The sequence below is a fragment of the Dipodomys spectabilis genome, unplaced genomic scaffold, assembly GCF_019054845.1.
Source record: "Dipodomys spectabilis isolate Male_0828 unplaced genomic scaffold, ASM1905484v1 ptg000098l, whole genome shotgun sequence".
NCBI lineage: Eukaryota > Metazoa > Chordata > Mammalia > Rodentia > Heteromyidae > Dipodomys > Dipodomys spectabilis.
This window is the reverse complement of record NW_024870775.1, coordinates 20844269-20869691: the sequence shown is the minus strand read 5'-3', so window position 1 is coordinate 20869691 and position 25423 is coordinate 20844269. Positions and strand designations below refer to the sequence as shown.

General features: G+C 34.6%; 1 protein-coding gene across 11 annotated transcripts in view; it reads left to right on the top strand.

The window, feature by feature from the left end:
* Window positions 1-25423, top strand: part of Ptprd (protein tyrosine phosphatase receptor type D) — a 514161-nt gene that overhangs the window by 293472 nt on the left and 195266 nt on the right. For all 11 annotated transcript variants that reach the window (XM_042686894.1, XM_042686896.1, XM_042686890.1 and 8 more), the window contains exons 5-6: window positions 18180-18368; window positions 22002-22112. In XM_042686894.1, the coding sequence (XP_042542828.1) occupies window positions 18180-18368; window positions 22002-22112 (300 nt within the window). The remainder of the gene's footprint in view (window positions 1-18179; window positions 18369-22001; window positions 22113-25423) is intronic.

Here is a 25423-nt window from a genome sequence, read left to right as displayed (position 1 = left end):
CAGGAACCAGGAAGTGTTTTATACCAAGTGTCAGTTGTAGGGCTCACAACAGTAGCCCCAAGGCTCAGTGACTTGCCAAGTTTGTACTTGTAAGATAGTTAATAAAATCCAATCATCTAAACAAGTCACATGGCTTGTACTAAGAGATATGGCCAAGGTCAGTCTACCACAAAGAGAATAGACAGGGGTAAATATCCTCATGTATGTTTTTGGCTTTCTCCCACCTTGCATACTTAGGTCCTTCTCAGGAAGGTTGTCACACAGGTGGTCACTGCCATTATTTGTACTGCCTGATCTTTCTCTTGTGGGTTTCTTATTGCTTGGATGATCCTATGTCATCAGATTTTTGTCATGAAGCTTGGAAAAGCCTCCAGGATCTCTTTTTCATCCTCAGAGGAGTGCACTGAAGGGTGGGGTACTAAGAATGCCTGCCTTGCTTTGCATTTAGTCTTCTTTTCATAACATTGTGGGAGAAAAGTGCACAGCAACCCCAGGACCATGTCATGCTCTCAGAAACTCTCTCACTCTGCTCAAGTCTGGCACATGAAAACTCAGTAAATAAATAAATACACAACCACTCTTCTTTTTTCTACAGACACAACCAAACCTACCTTGGTTTTGCCCGAGAGGAGAACAATGTATTTTCCAAAGATCTACCTATTACTCTGTTCCATTTTGTCATCAGAGTTGTGACTACTGGTAAAAGTTTGATTGTTACTTGGAGGAAGCCATGCAAAAAGGTGCATCCTCAGGTCATTGGGTCTAGGCTACAATATGAGGAGACAGTGTCCATTGAAAGGCCAGTGTACATTACCCAATGTATACTTCCTTATTTAGTTCAATGTGTGATATTTCTCCCTCTGATTAAAACAGATTGACTGCAACCCACTTTCAGTTTGCTGTATTCTCAGAGATTAATTTTCTAGATCATGCATCAACAAAATCTCAGTTTATTCATTGAGAGACATCACTTGAAGTAGCATTCAGAGTCAACTTTTGTAGATTGGACATTTTATTTGGAACAATGTATTATTATATCTTTTTTTTTTTTTTTAAAAGAAATGGAAGGTTGGTGCTGGTGGCTCACACTTGTAATCTAGTTACACAGGAGGCTGAGAACTGAGGATTGAGGTTCAAAGCCAGTCCCGGCAGGAAAGTCCATGAGATTCTTATCTTCAGTTAACCAGCAGAAAACCGGAAGTGGGAGAGCACTCACCTTGAGCTAAATAGCTAAGGGACAGTGTCTTAGGCCCAGAGTTCAAGTCCCATGATTAACCAGAAAAAAAAAATGTTGTTGACAATTTTTAGGAAAAACCAATTGAAGAATTTTTTTTTTTTCCTTCATACTGAGTGATTCAAAGCCTGTACATTACCTCCTACCTTTTTTAGGATATTTTTTCTGGCTACAGTGTAATTGTTCGGTTTTTGTGTCCTTGTTAATCTTTTAAAGAACCACTGATCCTTCTTTAAAAAAGAAAAGAAACCACAAAGGCCTGCCATATATGCTGTTATCTATATCAATGAGGGTTCTAGTTGTTGGAAACAAGGAATCTATGAGGAACAGAGGTAAAAGAGCCTATAGAGATGTAATTAAATGGATTTGGATGATAAAATCTTGTATAATGAATATCACTTGATGGACAAAAATCATAGGTGGAGAAACTTTCTATGGATTCTTTTTGTTTTGTTTTGGCATACTAACATTTGAAGTTAGGACTTTCCACTTAATTGACAAGGCACCCTACCACTTAAGTACTCTCCCCCACCTCCAGCCCCCCACCCCACCCCCACACACCCTTTTTTGCTTTTGCATTTTTTTCAGTCTTCAAACTTTTGCTTGGGCCTGGCCATCTTGCCTATATCTTCCAGATAGAAAAGATCATAGACTAGCACCATCACATTCAGTTTGTTGAAATTAATGGCTTGCCTGGGCTGCCCTTAAGCAACATGCATTTAAGTATAAAATGTGTTTAGCTTGTCAGTCTTCAATTGAAAGCCCATAGAAGTTAAGTTCACATAGCTTACTAATTTTGAAAACATATTATTAATGATTGAAAACAAACTATTTAAACTAATTTTCTTAAATGTGAAAGAAAGAAAAAAACACACAATGGGAATGGCATTTCTATCAAGCAAAAACAATCTCCAAATAATATTGTTTTTTACAGGAATCTTTTCAACATGTATCATAGGAATGCCAAGAAGGAAGTTCTTAACCATAATTTCCAGGCAGAATAGATGTTTGCTGTTGTTTAGTTCGAATAATTGTTATCTAAAATATAGGATAAAGTCATTATCAAAAACAAACCAATGGAGAGAATTTTCTTTTCATACTTCATTCGGTGTTAATTTTTTCTTGTTACTCTAATCTAAAGTTAAAAAAAAAGAATTTGTCATAAATCTAAATTAGCAAAAACATCTTCTTTGGTTGTTATTGTCAGAAATTCTCAGAGTGAACTCAGTAGACCACGGTAGCAAGGAAATCAGTGCTAAATATTTTAATATTATTCATTATATTGTACTATATTGCTGTGCTCACTTTAATAAGAATTTAGTGCTGGATGCTGGTGGCTCACACCCATAATCCTAGCTACTCAGGAGGCTAAACTCTGAGGATTGCAATTCAAAGCCAGCCCAGGCAGGAAAGTCTGTGAAACTCTTATCTCCAATTTACCACCAGAAAACTGGAAGTGGCGCTGTGACTCAAGTGGTAGAGCACTAGCCTTGAGGTGAAGAGCTGAGGACAGTGCCCAGGCCCAGTGTTCAATCCCATAACTGACCAAAAACAAACAAACAAACAAAAAAACAATTTAGTTCTTGTTAGATGATTGAAAATCCTAGTGTCTACTTAAATGTGGTATTTTTGTGGTGACGAATATCTGTGCATTGAAGTAAAAGTGTGTATCTCTACATGTATAATGAATGTAGCTCAGTAAACCAGGGAACTATTTATTGGGCTTAAAGTATTTCAAAACAAATGCATACAAAATATACAGAATTTATATGTGTGTATGTATGTCTGTATTTGTGTATATGGGCATATTCTGTAATCTGAGGAAGTCTTTATTTGTAGTTTATGCTGTCCTTGAACTCATTTTGTAGACATGTCTGCTAGACATGAACTCATAATTCTCCTGCTTCTCCCTCCCAAGTGGTGGATAACAGATGTGTACCACCACTTTTAGTTTATAGTTTTGAATTTTCTCTTAAGCTAATACAGCATAGTTATATTACTAGCAGTAATAATAACAGTGAAATTATCAAGCATTTGCTATATAAATAAATTCATGCCTTACATGAATTTAACCACCTAATACTATTTAAATGTAAAAAGTACAATATACATAGCATAGTACCTATGCTAATCATAGTCTTGAAAATGCGTATTCAGTATAACACTGTTTCTTCAACTGCTATTCACTGCACAAGAAGAAAATGTTCTTGTATGAAATTTTAAAAAATAAACACAGATGGAACCATCAATATCCAATTCTTGGAAATACAATGAAAAGTCCATGCACTTTCTTTTTGTTCCTTTGATCTCTGAATGATTTGATACTATGAGTTTGCTTTGAACATGATTCAGTTCAAGTTAAATCAGTGCTGTTTTTGTTAGTATTGTAATCCTGCAGTGACTTTAATCTCTTTTGGTGGCTTCACTCCAGGTTAGGGTGTGAGTAGTGATCTGAATATGTACATTCTAAATAAAAATGTTTGAAATGGAGGCTTCTTTGTAGAACTGTGTGACTTGAAGTAAGAGTTAAGAATAGCATTTTTGGGGAATTATTTTAAAAATTGCCTCAATACTCTGATATTGCAACTTTTTTCCTTCACTTCTATACACCCACTTAAGTAATTTCCCATAGGGTTTATTTCTCACACTTGTTATGTTTTACTTCACCTTTCCTTGCAAAGTCACTCATATTATTTTCTCACATGCCCTTTCTTATAAGGTTATATTCCCACATTTTTGTATCTTATAATCCACACACACACACACACACACACACTCACACACACGTGCATTAGCTTTTATATTTTGTGTGATTTACTAAGAAGCAATGATATTATTACTCTAATAAAAATACACTTGGGACATTTTTCAACAGTTTACTTGATTTAGAAAGTATGTAAGCATATTCTCCAAAATCCAGTGCATTAAGTTTTAAGATGCAACAAAATTGGATAAGGAAATTTATTTCATCATGTAAAAAAAAAAGCCATAAGTATAGGATAAAACCATTCTTGTTATGAATTCAGTAGGGCCCCTAGGGACCCTACTCATCATGTTCTATGAAAGATTAGGCTTCAAAGAAGAGGATATGCATCAATGCCATTTGAAAAAAATTTAAAAAAGAAAAAAGAAAGCAAAAGACTAATTTGTTACATGACTTAGCTGTGATTGTCAAGGAATTTAATATTATGTCTTGTAGTGGATTCTTAGTGAGTCCAATGAGATTTCTAGCCAAATTCACCAGCACTCAAAGAAGGTCATGATATCCATTTGGGAAAAATGAATTGGAAAACATCTTTTTGTCACTGAATGAACATTTTTATTGTTTTCTGTTCTTCTGAGTTTATTCCTTAAAAAAAATATAAACTTTGCCTATTTGGTTATCATTGGCCCAGGAAATCTGTCATGTATAATTTACAAAGCTGTGTTGCATATCATTTTCTGTTTATAACAATAAATGCTTAAATAGCACTGGTTATTTTAGGGATCAGTGACTGAATTTCTTCCTGCGCTTATGGATACACTCACATTACTTATCCAGCGGCCTCGTCATCGTCATCACTGGCAATTGAAGGCGCATTAAACTCACAGTAGACATCAAACCATTCACATGTACTGTGGGAGAAGCTGTGGGATATGTCTGCTTTATCTGTCAGTGAATTAAAGACTAAGATAACATCTTTTCTTGTCAAGTCCCCATCAGTTTGTTAAGCATTAGAGATTGCATGTCTCCTGAATTTATAACAATATGTCAGTCTATGGCAACTCAACGAAAGGGAGCATCTCTAGGTTGTGTTTAATACGTCAGAAAAAGGTTTATTCCGTGGCTGTGTAGTATCTTATCAATGGAAACTCAATTTTTTTTATTTGCCCATCATATTTTGAAATGCCTCAACCATGAGTTATCTATAAGGGGGTTCTTAATGCTGTGTCTTCGTTAGAGTACAATTCAAGTTCTTTTTATTCATTAAGCCATTGACTATCAAGCTCTAGTATTTCATGAGTTTCTTCGTGGGAACAGAGGAAATCTTCTGGTATGTGTATCTGTGTTTCAGATTTCAGGAACTGAGTTACTGATTGGGAAAAAAAAACATATGATGCCAATTGTGTGGATATCTCCTGTCATTCTAGGTTGGTACCTTGGAAAACCCTGGCAACTCCATTCTAGGAGTTCTGAACTCATGTGTAAGCAGAAACAGAACTTACTTATCTTCCACTTGAGACAAAGCACATAGAGGACAAATATCTTATAAGCTTCCTGTCCGTTCTTTAGGTAAAAGTGGGTTCATTATGCAATTGGGAGATGCTTACTATCCTGGTCAGAATCTAACCTTGCTGTAGGCATAGTATCTACTTCATGGTGCCTCAAATTTATGACATTGCTCAGACAGGCAATACATGAATGAAAATATATTATACATATCTCTCATATATTCTCAGAAAACCATCCTGGATAATCCTCTTTTATCATGAACCTTCAGATTATCACCAAACCCTGTAAAACTGGTCTTCATACTGTTTTATTCTCAACTCATTCCACAACTCCCAGTATCCAACACTTTGTGATTTAAATGTATCTCCCTAGGATTATCTCATTGTGATTTAAATGTATCTCCATAGGATTATCTCACGTAAAGCTCATCTCCTTATCATTTTGGCTTCTCTTGGTGAATGTCCATGTTGACTTCAAAGTAAAAATTTGATAAGAAAATAGACACTTCTATTTACATATGGCTGCAGACATGTAAATGTCTTCATACTCATATGATTTTTCTTTCTTTTATTTATAGTTACTCTTAGAAACCATAAAGACCACAATTCTTTATGTATTTTCCTTTCTAACTCACTGAGTTAACTATAGACGAAGGAAAAATTGAAGCTTGTGGAATTTACATGGACATTTGATATCTATTATATCTAGTAGTAAAAATGATAGAATTTTACTCATGTAACTTTGGATGGTGGTTTGGGGCATTTTTTTGGTCATTTTCTTTGTTTTTCTTTTGGGGTTATTTTCTAGAACTCTCACCTCCTGTAAATAATGTTAACATTTTGATATTTCAAAAGTTAATGAACAAATTTCCCCTTAAATTTGCTTTTAAATATGATATTGCTTTCATTAGTAAGTAGAAAAGAGGAAGAAAATTCAAAGTATACACTGAAATGGGAATTTTCATTTTTTATTTTTTGCTGGTCCTGGGGCTTGAACTCGGCCTGGGCATTGTCCCTGAGCTGCTTTTGCTCAAGGCTAGTTCTCTACCACTTGAGCCATAATGCCACTTCTGGCTTTTTCTGAGTAATTTATTGGAGATATGAGTCTTACAGACTTTTGTGCCAGATTGTCTTCAAACAATAATCTTCATATCCCAACCTCCTGAGTAGCTAGGATAATAGGCGTGAGCCACCCGCAACTTTTATTTTTTTTAATCTTTATTTACATTTACTGCAAGATACTGATGCAGACTGGAGGCTTTGCTAAGTTTTATTGTTGTATAATGTGTTAAGAGTTCTCTAATTTTACAGAACTAACAAAGACTAGAGCCCAGGAACAAACAAACCCCCACCCCTTTTTTTAAAATACGTAACTCAAACCACTAGAGCTCCCACAACCCTTTTTATGATTTCTGTGTAAAGAAGAAACAATCAAGATGCACTTTACTTATGAACTTATTTGTTGAGTGATAACTCCTTTGTAAACTATTTAATAACAATAAAAATATAATTTATTAAAAAACAAGAAACAAATTTGAACTTCAGTTCTATAAAAATTGCTAATATAATGAAAGTGATGACACTAATAGTATAACCAATAATAATACAAATGATAATATCTCAATATACATTTCTACACATTGTGAATTATGAGACACATATATTCTCAAAAAATGAAACAGATTCTACCCTAATTCCTAAGCATTTACTTAGTTATCTTATATCCAGGTATCAATAATGTAGATAGGTAGTAGATGTCTCTAATTTTAAATCACTTAGATGGAAATCATTGGCTAAACCAAATATTTGGTTAATTATTTCCATATAGGTTAACTGACCTAATGCAATGAGACTTTTCTGTTACCATGTTCAGAAAATTGATAATCTAATTGGGATTTGTATTCTGTGTTTACATTACTTTGCAATTTGTAGAATAATTATGCACAATGTTTCTAAACAAGTTTGCTTTATTCAGTGCCAAAAATACCTTCTAAACTCCTCAACATATGAGAATAACTCATAAAATGGAATTTCAGTTGAGAAGGCTTTGTGGGTAGCTGGTTATTGTGCTGAATATTTAGCAGCTGCTAATGAGACTCCTATCAGCTTATCAATATCCAGTTCTCCATGTCTAACATAGCTAATTCTATGAGAAATTATTGGAGACTCTTGTACCCAGTAACCGCTCTTAAAAGATACCTAAAACCATTCCGAAATAAAATTTAATTGATTTCTTGCCATAGTGAGATGAGCATTCCATCTGTATAGGATAACTTGCAAAGAGAAATTTGGAATAAAAATTCATTGTATCTTTTTCACAGTTTCTTTTAGAATGACAAATCTTACATGTATTAAGTATTGCATTTGCAATATATTCGATGGACTGACATTTGTCTTCTGTTTTAGATAATCTCTTTCTGAGGTAAAGTAATCCTTGATATAAATAGCAATATTTTTTCTATATGATATTTTTCAATTTTACTCATATGCCTATTGTTTTGATAATAGCCTAATGGCTCAATTTTGCTAGGAAAAGTTGACTTAGCTTTTGTCACATTGCCTTATTTTTCTGTTTTCAATCCCTTGCTCAACTCACTTGCAGGAAGATTGATTTTGAATATTATGGTCATGATGTCAAAACAGTACAAATTATACCCTGCTGCCATCTGGAATATAGAAAATAGATGCCTTATTTACACTGTTTACGGAAAATATAAAAGTTTTTTTTTTTCTCCTTCATGGACTATATTATGGAAAGAAAGTTGATCTTGTCTGTAACCTGGTAAGATGGTTTGTCTAGAAGATGGAGGCTTGAAACTTCATTGCCTTTCCACTAAATCCTCTGCCTCCCAGCTTCTGAATCCCTGATCAGTCTGCTCGCCTAAACACAGGTAGTCAATATTGGGCCTATATTACTACAGAGACACTTGTGTGACTTAAATGTGTAGGGTGGATATGTTAAGTCTACTTTCCACTGGTAATGGTGTCATTTGGAGTTCTTTTTGGATAACTAGATAGAAATAACAGAATAATCAGAGGTGTAAACAATGCTAAATTGTTGGCCTCTAGGAAAATTACTTCATAATCAATATTTGTTGTATCATGTTCCATTTTTATCCAACTTTTGTATGTGTATGTACTGGTTCTGGAGCTTGAACTCAGGGACTGGACACTGACCTTGTTTTTTGTTCAAGGTTAGAGCTCTACCACTTGAGTGATAATGTTACTTCTGACATTTTTGGTGCTTAATTGGAGATAAGAATCTCATGGACTTGCCTAACTGGGCCCTATTCAAAATGTTATCCTGAGATCTCAGCCTCCTAAGTAGCTAGGATTACAGTTGTCACTTTTTTTCCTCCTTTAAACATACATTATCTTTAAGTAGTTGTACAAAGGAGTTGCCAGTCAACAAAACAGTTTCTACAGTACTTCATTATCAAGGTCACCCCTTTCAATACTCTCACGCACGTTTCCCAACCTACCTCTTTCTTCAGTTCTCTAAAATTTGTATGGCATGTATTGAATGTTTTTGCCATGTAACAAAGCAGTTTATGAATATGATGCATCTTAGTCTGCATCACCCCTTCAACATTTTCATTCCCCTTTGACCCACCTCCTCCCTAACTTTTCTTAATTTTGAATATGTTCTTCCCTCCTTCACCACTTTATTCTTCTCTCCATCTCCTCTTGACTTTCCCCTCTCTCTTACTAGAATCATTTTCCTGGTGCTTATCTTGTTGGGCTTTGACTTAGCTATCAGACATGGAAACATTCTATCTATACCTAAAACCAATGATAAATGCACAAAGTAGCCAATGGATGTATATCAAGAGGTACATTTTAAAAATGTTGCATATCTTAAAAATTCCCATGGTATATTAGTGTCCAATCCTTTTTACATAAGAAAGATGACTAAATATTCCATTATATTATGCTTCTAATCTAATTAAGAACTCATCACTATTTGTTTGAAGAGCAGAAGTTGGCAAGACAAAAATGTTACAAAATAAAACACAAAAATATAAAACACCAAATATAAAAATAAAAGACTATTTTACTCCATTTTTCATGTCAAACAAGTAATTTAATTTTAATTCAATTTTTAGTTTAAACAATGTTGTTTAGTTTTTATATGTCTGTTAAAAATGAAAATATGCAAACACATATTTCTACCTTCAAAGAACCTTGAAAAGGCTCAAACATTTGTATTTTAGAGAAGTGGTCATCATAGCACTTTGTAGTTTGTAAAATGGCTCATTAGTCCAATATGATGTTCTTGCTAAATTCCATTCTCTAATGGATGTGGATTGGCTCTTTAGTGCTGAACGATTACTGGGACCATTATGTTAGCCTGTGAGGACATTGTGCAGTTATTTTGTTCAAAGTTGTTTTCTGAATGTGGAAAAATACTGGCTTCACCCTTTTTATTTTACTTTTTATCTTCTGCCTTTCTTACGGCTTGAACTTAGGACCTTGGCTCTGTCCCTGAGCTTTTTGCTCAAAGGTAATACTCTACCTCTTAGGCCATAGCTCTCCCTTTGGCTTTTTGTTGTTACTGATGTTGTATTCTTTTTTAAAAAAAACTTTATTATCAAGATGATGTATAGTGTGGTTACAGTTACATAAGTAAGGTAGTGATTACATTTCTTGTCTAACTTGTTACCCTTTCCTTCATTTTTTCTCCTTCCTTCCTTCCCCCCACCAAGTTGTATAGATCATTTCCAATATATTGTCTTGTGAGTATCGCTTTTACATAGTTTCCCACTTTGTCCTTTGTCTCACCATTTTGTTGTTCCTCTTCCCTCCCTTATTTCAGATAAATGTATATACAATACCCAGGGTACCAAAATCAAATGCAGTGACAACAGGGGAAAAAACCATAGGGGGAAATACACAAAAGAATAACGAAATTACATAGTACATTGAGAACAACAACAACAAACAAAAACCTCTTGTGTCTAGTTCTTGGAGTTCATTTAATTTAGCATCATTTTATATGGTCATATGTACATAGATATTGAGGTATTCTACTCATCTGCTAAGATTATCCTATATGTATACTAATTATTACAAATAAGGGAGACAGTGGAACTTATGTTTCTTTGGGTCTGGCTTACTTCACTTAATTTTGCTAAGTTCTTCCATTTCCTTACAAACTGGGCAGTGCCATTCTTTCTGATGGAAGCACCAGCACAATGATGTTTATCGCAGCATTGTTTACGATTGCTAAGATAGAGAACCAACCTAGATGCCCCTCAGTAGGTGAATGGATCAAGAAAAAGTGGTACACGACATTGGCTTTTTGAGTGCTTAATTGGAGATAAGAGTTTCATATACTTTCCTGCCCAGACTCACTTTAAACTGTGATCCTCCGATCTCAGCCTCCTGAGCAGACATTATTACAAGCATGAAGCACAGATACTTGGCTTCATGTTTTTTAAAAATCATTTTAATAGTCAAAATCAATATAATCAAAGAACATTGTATGGAAATGTACTGATACTCCTATCTACAATTTTTTCTACGTAAATGTTTTTTTGTTATTGTTAAGTAGTTACACACAGTGATTACTTCCCTAAGTCAGGTGATAAGTACAATGCTTTGTGTTCACTCCATCATTCTCCATTTTCCACCTCCTGTCCCTATCCATATGATACATAGCTCATCTTTTTACATAGTGTACATTGAATGTAATGACCACATTTGCTCACCCTTCCTGTTTCTGTTCCTGTTTAGATCTTGACTACCCCACCCCCAAAATTTGTACTTCTTGGTATTTGTTTTGACATAAAAGTACTTTAGTTGTTCATAAGAGTTTAGGCCTTTGATGGAAGTGGCACTGTAGCTCAAGTGGTAGAGCACTAGCCTTAAGCTGAAAAGCTGAGGAACAGCGCCCAGGCCCAGAGTTCAAGCCCCACGACTGACAAAAAAAAAAAAAGAGTTAAGGCCTTTGGAGTCCTCCCCTAAATATAGCTTCCTTTAGTCAGTTTGTTTGTCCATAAATGCATTGAGTCTTGTAAATGTTATTATGCCTAGTTTTATTTTAGATCTAGTTTTTAGATCTAGTTTTATTTAGATCTAGAAAACATGTGTCATCTATTAGGTCATGTAGATGTATCATCAAAAAGTCATATTGGCTTTTTAATGTGACCTCCTTTCTGAAGAATTTATACTTAATTCTTTTTGTCTGAATAATAAAAACTAACAAACAAAAGTCATTCACAATATAGCTTTGCTATCCCAAATATTTAAAACCACTTTTTAAATTTGTTTTTGGGACAAATCATTTGACAATATGGATTATAATCCTTTATTTACTCGGTTGTTTAATCAAAGAACACAAAAGCTCTTGTTTTCAAAAGGAGAAATGAGGACCTTCATGAATTTTGAAGAGGTTACTTGGCAAGGATCTGGCTTTCTAAATACACTTGCATATCTACATAATCTCTATTCTACAGGATTTGCTGTGGACTGTTTTCTTATTTGGAGCTTATTGTCACAGCCCTTGTTATACCAAACTTTGAACTACACACCTCTTTTTTAGTTATATGTATTGCTGGATCTTGGCTTAAAGTAAGTATGTTATATACTAGCATTTTACTAGACGCAAGTCACAAGTGTCAGGCAGTGGTAGGCACATTTAATGTATTATCTCATCCAGTCCTAAGAAGTACTATTATTATTCTCACAGAGTTGAATTATCTTGATGATACAATCAAATCGTAACAACATAGAGTCTCTAGATTAGTTCATAGTCAGTGTGTGGCCCAATCCGACAAAAAAGAGGCCTTCGGTAAATATTTATAGAATGGTTTTTGCCATCTATTGATTTATCCTATGGGTTTTCTTAAAAGAATTAATTTCTCACAGGCTCAAATTTTTCAATATACAATGCAACTTACCCACAAATACCATGTTTCATAAGTGTTGTTACTTAATCATTTAATTTGATCTTTTAATATCAACACATTTTCTAATTTTTCCACATATTCTAATTTTTGCCTATCTTCTTAAATGTAAAAATACATTAGCTTTATGTTACATAGAAGATTACTACTTTAATTTAACAAAACATGTTATCAGTCTGACATTTTTAATTTTTTCTTTTGATAATAGAAATTTCCCCACTCAGTCCTTTCACCACTCAAAGAAAAATTACTTTCCTCTTTGCATAGTTATATCATATACCCCTAAACCTTAAAAGGTAGCCAGGACATACAACTCTTGCTCCTGTCAGCAAAAGTTGACACAATGTCCTCTTCAACATGCAATAATGCGTTTAAATGCCAAGAAACCCATTTTTTCCCTAGAGACTGAGTAAAATATATTTTATTTTTTAAAATGAGTTTCATTGTGTTCATACAAGATTTTGCCATGTGGTTCCAATTTTAATTTGTAGGAACCTATACCAATAGAGCCAAAAAGAAGAAATCAAGAATTAAATTGTTAGTATTTCCCATGAAGAAGCTACAGTAAATTTAACAAAATCAAAAAGCTTATGCATGTTGAACATCTCAAGGGATCAAAATTCTTTGCTGACTAAATAAATCTAAAACTTGTAAAAATAAACACTCATTAACAGTCATTTTGTGAGCCTATAAGCCAAATATTACTTCATATATTTAAAAAAAATTAAGTTTAGGGAGTGACTTTTTCTGTAATGCTAGTTACTTGGGAGGCAGAGGTAGGATTATCTCTAGTTTGAAGCAAACCCAAGCACTGTTAATGAGACCTTATCTCAGAAGCAAAGTTTGGGGAGGGGCATACTTCTTGTGGAAGAATGCTTAGCTAAGTAAGTATGAAGCCAAATGGTCACTCCCAGTGCCAATAAAAATGAAGGTAAGATAAGATATGGTACAAAATAAAATAGGATTCTAAAGATTATTCTGTACCTCCCGATGTGCTGATACTCATTTAGAGGTCAAATGTATAATAGCTATTTCAATGAACGCCATAAGGAATTGTGTTGTCTCCTAAGGGAGCCCAGAAATACTGGTGTCATTCTCAACATCCAATTTTGAGTATTTGTTGAGCACTGAGGACCTTTAAGAACATTAAACAGAGCTGGGAAGGTGGCTCGGTGGTAGAGTGCTTGCTTTGTACACATGAGGCCCTGGGTTCAATTCCTCAGCACCACATAAGCAGAAAAAACCAGAAGTGATGCTGTGGCTCAAGTGGTAGAGCCCTAGCCTTGAGCTGAAGAGCTCAGGGACAATTCCTAGGCCCAGAGTTCAGGCCCCACAACTGACAAAAACAAAACACACAAATAAACAAAAAACAACAGCACATAAAGTTACTACATTTTAAGAGCTTTATTAATTTACATGTATATTGACCATAATAAGGTGTTTATTGGTAATGCCTATTGGGGATCTTTGAAAGAAAACCCACTATTAATTGTTCAGCACTCAGAAGAATTACTTTAAGGGACAAATTCTCCAAGAGGAAAACCTGTTTATTCCTCCAAATTCTGATTTTGTTTTATTGTACCACCATCCTTGGCAAGACCTGTTTTATTAATGATGTCTAAATGTCCAGGTACACTTATCAAATCATTCAGTGATGCACTTGCAGAAGCATACTATTGAATGACGTGATTTTGCTCTTAAATATATTGGTGGTAAATCTGATAACCTTGTATTACTTTTTTCTAAGGCCATGACCTTCAGTGAAAACGTCCTTAACTCACTTAGGAATAAAGTCAAAGGACTCATATTGTTGTATTTATTCTGTATAAGTTCTAGTAGGATCAAGCAAAAAGGGCCATCCTAGAGCTATTCTCAAATATGAGACAGTATTTGTAGACTTGAAGCTAATATAAAGTCATCATTAAAATTGTTTATGGATGAGAAATGAAAGCAGCTGAACTGAACAAATTAGGCAAAAGCTATTACTTGATCATTCACAGATATCTAAGGCAAGACTCTCTTCAAAGTAGTGACAGACATTTTCATCATAGATACCTTTAAAGTCCAGAGAAGGTCATGACTTGTTAACAAGTTGAAGAGCAATGAAAGTTAACTCTGTAAAATGGTGATGTAAATTTCTCTTTTTCTTTAATGGAACTGAAAACTCCATATCAGCATATTTCATTAAGATATAAACAGATTCAAAGAATGGGCTCTATTTCCAAGTCTTTATAGCTGCCATTCCAAACAATATATGTATGCCTCTCCGATTCACTAAGCACAATAGGTAGTCATCTGCCCTTTAATGGCCTCTCAAAATGACAGACCAAATAGCTTCATGAAGGTCAAGTCTGATTTAAATTGTGGATGAATTAGTAGCTAATTCTGCATGATTGGATATTAATATGGAACGGTGGTAAGTGAAGTACTTTAAAGCTTAATGAGCACATTAATGAATAGGACAAAATGTTTTTCTTTTCACCTCATGTAAAAGTTGAAAACTATGAATGTATTGACAAATTTGCTAATTTCTATTAGCTGATTTTTACCCATGAAAGTGTATTTGGTTAATGTAGCGAGGGTATTGGTTAGATTCCCTAGATCCTAGTACTATTCATTTGATAAGCTGTCAAAGTTGACGTTATCAAATGGCCAAGGTAGTTTTATATAAATCACTAATAAATGTAAGGCTGGTGAAAAAAAGCAATTAACATCTTCTAAAGTATACCCACTGAGATAAGCATTCCAATTAGAAAATTCATTATTTCTACAGTTCATTTTATGTTGAATACTGAGTTTTATTGCCAAATACCTGACAGTCAAATTGGAAAGGAGCCACAACTGTCAACCTGTAACAGCTCTGGCTATTTGAATCTCTTACATTGTGATGTTGCTCATGAAAATTTAATGAAGAAAGTGCATTCAAAAAGCTTCTGTGCAAAGAGGGGGATGGATAGAATTTAATTACTCGTATTAAAAATAAGAATGGAATGCTTTTTACATTCTCTGTCCAATTAGTATGCAAGAAAGATTATCTTGTTGTACATTGGCATATATGGGAAAGAGGCTCTGGAGTGTTCTGTATGAGCCAATGAGGAAAAGGAAAGGTCATACACTGTTTTAGATTACTTTCAGAGGGCACAAAAGTCAATTTTTTCAGCTACCCCCAAGGTGAGAACTTCACTTCTTATAAATGGTTATTAAGTTTAGATTTCCTTGGTAAGAGCCTTCAGTAAGTGGTTCAACAATCTTAAGCCTTGACACTTGCTACTAAGCAGCCCTGAATATTGGCTCTGTTGTTCTGTGAGAGGAATTTGTAGAGGAAAATGAATAACAGAGCACTATTTATGCAGGTAATGGTAACTAGTAGTTCAACACCAGTAGGGAGTTTAGAATGCCCTGGGTAATATAGAAACCATTCAGAAATCCCAAGGTGATTTTATTATTATTATTAATTATTATTATTATTATCATCATCATCAGTAACTTTACCTGGCTTCTTTAAAAGTAGAAAATAACATCAAAATCTAAGAGCTATTTAACAAACTGTATGAGGACAGCACTGTAATTGATGAGGTAAATTATCATTATACTTTGAAGTATTTTATGTCACTGATGCTGAAATTTAATGATAACATTTCTGTGAAATAGCAGCCATTTATCTTTCTCACCTTGCTTCCTCCAACAACAATATACATATACTGTATATGTAAATATATTGACAAAAGCTTTAAGGACATAAAGCACAGCCTGATGAAATTCAAGTGGAATAGATTATTTAAATCTGCATAGCCTAATTTGCAAGATACTACTCCTTGTTCCATTTTTAATATTGAACTTTCCCTTGGAGACTCGAAACATCATCTTGAAATTCCACTCTTTACCAAGATCACTGACACTCGTCCGCTGAAGTACTCTGCTTGGCTGAGGATGGATGTACATTTGCATACACAGAGATGCTGTCTCCCTGGCAGAGACACATCATCAGCTTAAATAAAATGTAGCTTATTGGTGTGGACTGTTTCAAAAATCTATTTTTGTGTTATTTATTTATTTGAAATAATCTTCTAAGCTCAAGTGTTAAATTTGAGTTTTGATAGCATCTTCGACTCATTCAAGGCAGATGGTAGAAATTATATAACTTTGTTCCTGCTCAAAAGGAGACCAAAAGCCTACATTTTGACTTATTAGTTCATCGGTTTTCTCTTATAATCCAGGACTGTTGTTCTGAAAACTTTGGTCTTTTTTTTTTTTTTTGAAAATTTTACTCTTCAGTAACACATTTGTGGCATTTAAGTAAACTATAATTGATCAAGCTTTGTTATCTAGAGAAGCTTTCATGTTTATAAAGAAAAGTTGATGGGATAAATTTGAGGTTGAAAATTCAGCAAACTTGACTTGTTTGTTTTTGTTTTTTTTGGGGGGGGAGGGGTTGAGGTTTCTTAATTGTTATTTTTAAGGAGCTGTACAAAGTGAGTTTCAATTTTTTAATTACTAAAAGTGCTATAGGCTTTTCGGAATTTATTTTTGTCAGAAATAAGAAATAGTAATTATTCGTTGGTAAAGCACTACTAGACTATTTTATAATCAATTAAATTTCTTACAAGGAATTTATTCAAGTTGAACTTTACGTTTGTTTGAAAAATGCACATAGTTATTTCTAAATATATGAGTAGTTTTGGGCATGCATATACACAGAGAGAGATATAAGGGGAGGGAAGAAGAAAAGAAGAGAAAGAGTCACAGAGAAACAGAGAGACAAAATAATATCTGTAGATACTCAAATGTCTTATATACATAAGATGATATATATATATATATATATATAACTGTACATTCTTTTATACTTTAAATGTTCTCTAGATTATTTGTAACATAGTACAATGTGAATATTATGCAGATGGTTCTAATATTATGTTGTTTAGGTAATAATGGCAAGAAAAATGTCTGTATATTTTTTATTTTTATTTTTGTTTTGTTTTTGGTCCATCATGGGGCTTGAACTCTGGGATTGAGCGCTGTTCCTCAGTTCTTCAGCTCAAGGCGAACACTCTACCACTTGAGCCACAGCGCCACTTCTGGCTTTTTATGCTTATGTGGTGTTGATGAATCAAACCCAGAGCCTCATGCATGTAAGACAAGCACTCTACCACTGAGCCACCTTCCCAGCCCATGTACATTTTTTAGTGTAGACAATTTTTCAAAATATTTTCAATCCTTAGCTGGTGAAATATTTTCACCAGTTAAGGAAAAACAATGGATATAAGGAGCAAGCCTATATAGTTTTATTTGAAAGTTATAATAAAAACATGTCATCATGGAATACTTGCTTGGAATACTGCTCCCTTGATTCACTCTTTACTGCAATCCCTGTGTTGGCCTGGTTGGATTGCATGTTTTTACACCCAGTAAAAATATTATATCAATACCTAGACTTAGGACATTGCCATCTTTCTAAGTTCCTTCATTTTGAACTTGGGCGACTTGATTTCTTTCCAAAGGCCCATTGTAAGTCAAAGTTTCTTCTCAGGTCTCACTGGGCCCAGAGCCGAGTACTTTTATTTGTCCCTCAGAACTCTTAAAAGAGAATTGTATGAATTACCTCATGACAGTCTTGACCACCTGATAAGTTCCATCCTTCTACAGAGGTAGTTTATTCTGAGACTCGATAATAGACATTGAGAATGTATCTCATAGTGCCATAGTGCCTTATTTATAATAGGTTCTCAATAAATTCTGAATCAGGTCAAATAAGAGATTTATGGAAAATTGAATTTAGGGCCTTTGACTGAACATAATTTTTGTATTGTTTATTTGTCTTTCAGAGGACCAGATTCCTAGGGGCTTTCCTACCATTGATATGGGCCCACAGTTAAAGGTGGTAGAGCGTACACGCACTGCCACCATGCTTTGTGCAGCCAGTGGTAATCCGGATCCAGAAATCACTTGGTTTAAAGATTTCTTACCTGTCGACACAAGCAACAACAATGGTCGTATTAAGCAGTTACGATCAGGTAGGGTCTTGTTACTGTTTCTATTGACTCCTAAAGAATTTTTTTTTAATCTTTCTCTTACTTTTTTTTAAAATTTTTAATTTTATTTCTGTTTTTGAGTTCTAGGTATTGATTTTCCTCCCTCTTCTCTTTCTCTGTTATTTAATGTGTTGTCTGTGTGTGATGTCATGACCTGACATGGTCTTTCTTCTCTCTGTCTTCTGCAGCTTCTGTTCAATCCACATTGCTCACTGCTGTGACTGTAGTTTTAGTATATTTTGAATTACTGCTTTTCTGCAGTATTTGATGAATCCATTTTCTCCTCTTTCTTTCTTCTTTCTCTGTTTTCTTTTGAAACAAATTTATTTCAACATTGGACTTCGTTCAGAACTTGCAAGGAGTTCCAATGGTTATATCCATTCAGAAACCAAATGTTCCTATCAAACAAGAACAAATGATTTAACTTTATTAAAGTGTGTTTTCGGCTATCTTTCTGCATTTGAACTCATCCAAAAGTACCAAGGTTTAGTAAGTGGGCACATCTGCTTTCTTTTCACTAATACATAAACCATAGAAACGTTATCTCATGAAAACCAGATGTATTTTTAAGTCCTTTTCAAGTCACCAATCCTGTATTTCTATTTGAGTGAGCATATTATATATGAGTGAGCATTGTCCACACACTAGCCACAGTAGTGTGTTCCCACACTCAAGGTTTTGAACCCTCTGTTGACTGGATCTACAGAAGTCTGCTTTTGGTATAGATTCCAGCTGTTGCTGTTTTCTCTTTTTACCCCATTTCCCCCTCCCAATCCCCTCCCCGAGTCTATTCCTTTGCTCTCTATAGATTAAATATAGAGATCCTTCTAAATATCTTAAGTTTTATAGCCTTTCCCTAGGTAAGTTCTCAGGGACATATACTAATAAGCTGTTTGTGGTAACATTGGTAATCATATTGATAAAAATTCTAAGTTGTTTAACTGCCTGTCTTCCCAGAATTCTCGGCTTTTGACCTGTCCTGTGATGTTAAAGCGTCTTGTTAACTGCCTTTTTTTGCTTGTTGTCAGCAGAATTGTGTAGATTAGCATTCTGTTTTTGTAAATAAAGAAGTAATTATTCACATGTAACATAGATGATTTAATATAATAAAGCTTTAACTCTGAAAAAATTGTACCAAATTATAAGGAATATAATAATATTTTTATGCTGTCTTTCTTCTCTCCGTATTTAAATCTCCAGAATCTATTGGTAAGTGCTTAGTTCTGAAGCGCACTTCACCCCCACTAATTTCCATATGCAGATTACTATTATTACTATTAATTTTAATAAAATGCATGGCATGCATTTTACTAACTGTCAGTGTAGACACCAGAGCTCCATAGTGGCGCGCACTTGCACACCTCCACAAAACTATTATTGTAAGAACACTGTATAAAAAACTAAAATAGTACACAAGTTATATCACACAAATGTAGCATAGTAGCTAGCATATGATATCCAACCAACAGTATTTGTTTCCAGTCAGTCCTTAGTGTTTCCTATGATGGTGTATATATATATGCATAACTATATATATACTTAAATAGCTTAGCCAATATCTTCCTAAACTATGTCTTTTTAAAATATTGCATAGTCCTTTTTTTATGGATATGAAACATATAAGTCAGAGTTCTAACCCTAAGTGACCCCAGACCTAGGTACTCAGTTGTTTCTCTGAGAAAGGCAATGCTGCCTATTATAGTCTTTGCCCTCTGTGGGATAATGCAACTTGCTTTTTGATGATCTAATAATACTACCTAATATATTCCTGTTTTACCAGTATAGTAATTCAAGTTTCTTTTAAGACCTTATTTAATTCTGTAAATCTAATTTAATTCTTCTCCCCAGCCCTAGCCTCCTTCTTCTCGTACTAATGCTTCTTCTTTCTAATCTTATTTGCATTCATATTATCCACCCAGGTGGTACACCAATAAGAGGTAAGAGTGCCGACCTAACGTTCACAGAATGATCTTACTCATTCTTCCTGTCCTCTCATCCCTCTCATCTTTGTCTTGTTTTCAAACCATTCCAATAATGTCCATCAACTTGATTTATTTTCCCCCTTTGTACTGTTTGGTTATGATTCGTGATCCTCATATTGTGGACTTTCCTTTTCTTTTCCCTTTTTCCTCTTTGTTTTGTTCATTTCTTTCTTTATGAAAACAATTATTTCCGTTGTGATATGCTTCAAAGAAAGCATATCCAGGTCTTTTGACCACAGACCAGTCACAGCGTACCATCTGTCCCTCTTTTTTTTTCTTTTTCTTCTTCTTCTCTTCTTCTTCTTTTTCTTTTTTTTTCTTTTCTTTTTCTTTTTTTTTTTTGTTTTTGTCTCTTTTTTTCTTCTTTTTCCTTTTTTTTTTTTGTCCAACTGGAGAAAAAAAAAAAGATCATTTTTTTTTTCTTCCTTAGCTGTTCTTTTTTTCTGGACCAAAGCCAAGGCGGTCTGGAGAACAGTGGCAGACATGCAGAAGACAGCCTGGACCCTCTGCTTTTTGTCTTTATCTTTCACAAGGTTTTTGCTTTTGTTCTTCAATTCTTTTTTCTCTTAATGTCTTAAAAGTCAAAGAATGACTCCCCCTTTCCACCTGACCCCTCCACTCGCCTACAATCTGACAGCAATGCTTTTTTCTCTACTTCTTTTTTTTCTTGGATTACTCGTCTCTGGATTTTTGGATCTTCTGTCCTTCAGGCTATGGAAACAAGGTGCTCAGTATTTCTTGGTGGTCTATGTGATATTGTTGGTTTTTCATACTTTGACTCAGTGTTTATTCCTTTTGTAATTCTTCTTTTGTATTTTTCTTGGGGTTTTGTGACACCACACTGCTAATCCCACTGGTGGATTTTGATGGGTGTCTTTAGGGGATCCGCCTGGAGGTCCTCAAGCAGTGATTGGTTGGTTCTTCCTGGCTGGTCTAAGCCGTGATTTTTAACTTTTTAAGAAAAAAAAAAACTTCTAATGCAAATACTCTTTGTTTTTCAGCAAATGTAATACATGATTGTAAGTTGTGGCAAACTGTCTTTCTTTTCTTAAAAATCTGCATGTCTTAAGGGAGTTTTGTTTCTTTAAGTAATATTTTCATAATTGATAATGACTAATTTTAATAGTTTTTGCTTTGTGCAGCCTTCTTTTTTTATGCGCGCTGCGTATTTTTGGCTTTCTTCAGCAGAAGACTTTCTTGAAAACGCAGACTGTTTTTCCTTTTTTTTGAGCGTACCTATCTTTGGCACCACTTTTGATATCAAAATGGAACAAAACAAAACAAAAAAAATTAATATTTTGTTTTATTTAAAAGCCATACTTTCTTGAAGCAGTCTCACCCATCTTCATTTTATTAGTCTAGGAAATAAGAGTGTTAATTATGACTAGAATTCTTGCTTGGGAAAAGAGATATTGTTTCTTATGCTTAGCATTGATGATGTAAAATAAAAATAATCTCTCTATGTTCTTCTCATCGCATCATTTTCTGTCTGTACAACTTAGCGAGAGATTGAATCGACGCTGAGCGGACCTTCGCTTTGCAGGGCTTTTCATATTGTTAAGAGGTTTAGCTTTGCGAGTGGCGAAAACCTCCTCTGACCATCTTGTTGGCAATATATTTTATATCCGCACAGGAGCCCTTCAGATCGAACAGAGTGAAGAATCTGACCAAGGAAAATATGAGTGTGTTGCTACGAACAGCGCAGGCACTCGCTACTCTGCCCCTGCCAATTTATATGTCAGAGGTAGGAATGACATAACCCTGATGTAGCTTCTCCATTAAGTCTCAGGGGGAACTGACATATTCGCAGGGTCTCTGTGAGGATGGCAGCATGTAATAAGTAGATTTGGTAATGGTTCCAGTAGCTGAAGCGTTTTAGTAAATAGAAAAGTTTAAAAAAATCTTAAAATCTGTCGGTTTTTTAAAAACAAGAGAACTCTTGAGAACGTAATCTGCCCTGAGGTTTGTAAGTATATTTGCATTTAAAAAAAATTGATTTCCATTTTGAGTGCATTGATTGAACTGTGCTTGGCATTGGTTTGAGGTTTTTCTCCTTTTTTTCTCTTCTACTATTTTTTTCTGTGTTGTTTCTCTTATGTTTCCTTACCAAACTTGAAATAATTGCTTGGTGTGCTACTAATCAGTTCTGTGTACAAGTCCAAGCATAAAGGTGTTTATGTCTTTATGACCTTTACTACTGAGCTTTGAGGGGAAAATTGCTAAATTTAGAAATGAAATAAAATACAGATGCTAATGGAGATAGCACAATTCTATCCTGTTTTTACTGTCTTAATAACCAACACATAGTATTTTATATGTGCATCTAGGGGTGTGTTTAAATATATTTTACATATATTTATTTAAAGTATTAAGATGTAGTGAAACTTTTAATCTTTAGATCATCATGTAACACTATATTTTAGCATTAATATTCATTGTCCTTGGAATAAGAGTGAATTATAAAAATACATTCATATTTTCTCAGGTAGCAATAAAAGGAAGTACTTCCATATAATTTTTGTTCAGTGGAAACCTTTTTATCTTGGGTCTGCACATCTGAATAAATACAAAAGGCATGGGTGGGTGGGATGGATAAAAGACTGGGTTTTTAAGTTAACATAGAATGGGGATCCCTTGAGCAAATATCTAGCTTGATTTTGAAATTTTTGTTAGAGATAATTTTGTTTCCCTGGGGATGTTTTTGTTTATTCTTTTCTTTTTATGGGGTCTGGGCGGGGGAAATAAAGACCGTGTTCTTCTCCCAATTCTTCGAGAGCCCTTGATCCATTTTTTTCTTTACAATGGAGACCACCTTTGCTGCATGAGGCATGTGGACCTTCTTTCATGGAAAAATTTCAAAATGATGCTAGTTATTGTTTCTAAGGCCATGTTAGTCTATGAGGTATTGCTAACTTCTCCAGTATCAGTAAGGCAGATGAACTAGACCAAATAAAAGATGTTCAAGTAGCAGTTGAAAGCCTTGATATGGCCTTTTTACTCTCTCTGTGTTTCCCTTGTTTTTCTCCTTTCCTCATTTCATTGTGTTCTGCATCAAACCCCCTACATCCCTCAGAGCTGCGAGAAGGTTGGTGTGTTTTTTACTTTTTACCCACCTTACAAAACTATTACTTAAACCAATAACAAAGAATACAAATGAAATGAATGTAGCTGCATTGTGGTCTTCTTTTTTGGTTCATGGGTATGTTTTAGCAGAGAATGCTCTGGCCATGGCTTCTGTTGCTTGCTGATAGTGGCTAACGGTGCTGCATGATGAGAAAGAATGTACTTGGGTGCATGATAGCTGGTAACAATTAACTCTCTAAGGTACAGTGAATCTGGTCAGTGTTCCTGCTTTCCTCTCTCTTCCACTCCTCCCATGTCCTACCCCACCTTTAATTTCTGTCTTCTAAGGATGCCTGCTTTTCACAGAATGATGTTTTATAGTGTTCCTCTAATCCCACGCATGAAGACTAAACTCTCCTCCATTTTTCTCGATGTGTTCTTGGACACTTCGGAATTGTCTACACTGGCTCCTGCTTGTTTGAGTAACCTCTGTGGATGGGCTGCAGGAGGCATGCTTAATGTTCTCTTCTTTTCCCATGAGTATCATTTTCCCATGAGGCCATTGCAGTGAGCCATCTCATATCAACGGAAGTTTATGTCATCCTTAAGTGCAGCCAGAGTTTTCAGACAGATTATCTTTTTTTGGGGGGGGGGGAGCTAAAAGGGTTTTTTTTAATCTCTCTGTCTTTTTAATATAATTTTGACAATCAATTTATTATCTATATTTAAGGTATACTCCTAAAGATTACTCCTTTGATAAAAAAAATCCCCTAGTATAATATTTCATCAAAAAACCAGTCCAAGATGAAACGTATTTGTCTCGTTAATTATTTTTCTACCATGTCCAAAACATGTGTATGTTTAAACTTACATAAATATACAGATTATCTGAAGCAGGAGCACTGAACTATAACTGCTTGGTAATTGTTTCTGTGTTATATTGCTTTAATATGATCACTTCTGTTAATGTCTTTGTCTGGCTCTATGTTGATGATCCAGTGTCCTTTGTTTGGAATGTAGGCATTAAAAGCCTCATATAAGATTTTTGTAGTCATTGATGTCCTTTTAATAATAAATTACAAACCTAGTGGAATTCTGAATATGAAATGTCCATTCTTCTCTCTGAATTTACTATGCTTACCTTTAACAATCTCAGCTAACTTAATACCTGATCATTTTCAACCGTGTCATCCCTTAAGTCTCTGTCTTAATCACTGTTCCTTTTTCTCTCCCTTTGTGTTTAGTGCTGTTTCTCCATTATGTTTCTATTGTCCTTGTTGTCTTGGAATCCAGCCATTTCCCATTATCTTAGCATGGGTCTTGAGATTCCATCTTGTGCATGCTCTGCATGAATGACTCAATCCAGTATCTCTACTGGTATTGGTTTGTTTCTTCTTCTGTGACTATAAGCCAATATGTATCTATGTACTTATGTATACATATATGTATATATATGTATATCTCTGTGTCTGTTCCATTGTCAGTATGAGATTTTTCAGACTGCATTCACCCTTGAAGCCAAAAGCAAATTGAAAAAATGTACTTTCAGTGTACCCTAGGTGACATTTTCCAGGGCTCAGATGTGACAATGTGATCTCATAATTAAATTTATATCTCCTGGAAGTTCACTGCACTGATGTTGGTTTTGATAGGCAATGTAAAACCTGCTGGTGACCTTCCAAGCTTCCCTTCTGCATATACATGCATTCATAGAATCATTGTTATATGCATGCATGTATATGTTTATTTGTGTGTTTCTCTTATGCATGATGTTTGTGCATTGTTAGTTTGTAGATAGTATTTTTTGTGGGGCCCTTGTAGGTCTGAATCGACTTTTCTATGAATGTGTCTAAGATATCAATGATTAAACTAAATGAAGTCTTCTGTGTATACATAGACCATACAAGTATGGTCTGTGTTATCCACGGTTTTTCTTCATGTTTTGTTTTTGGACAAGCCATAATATGTTTCAATTGTTTAATTGTGTTTGTA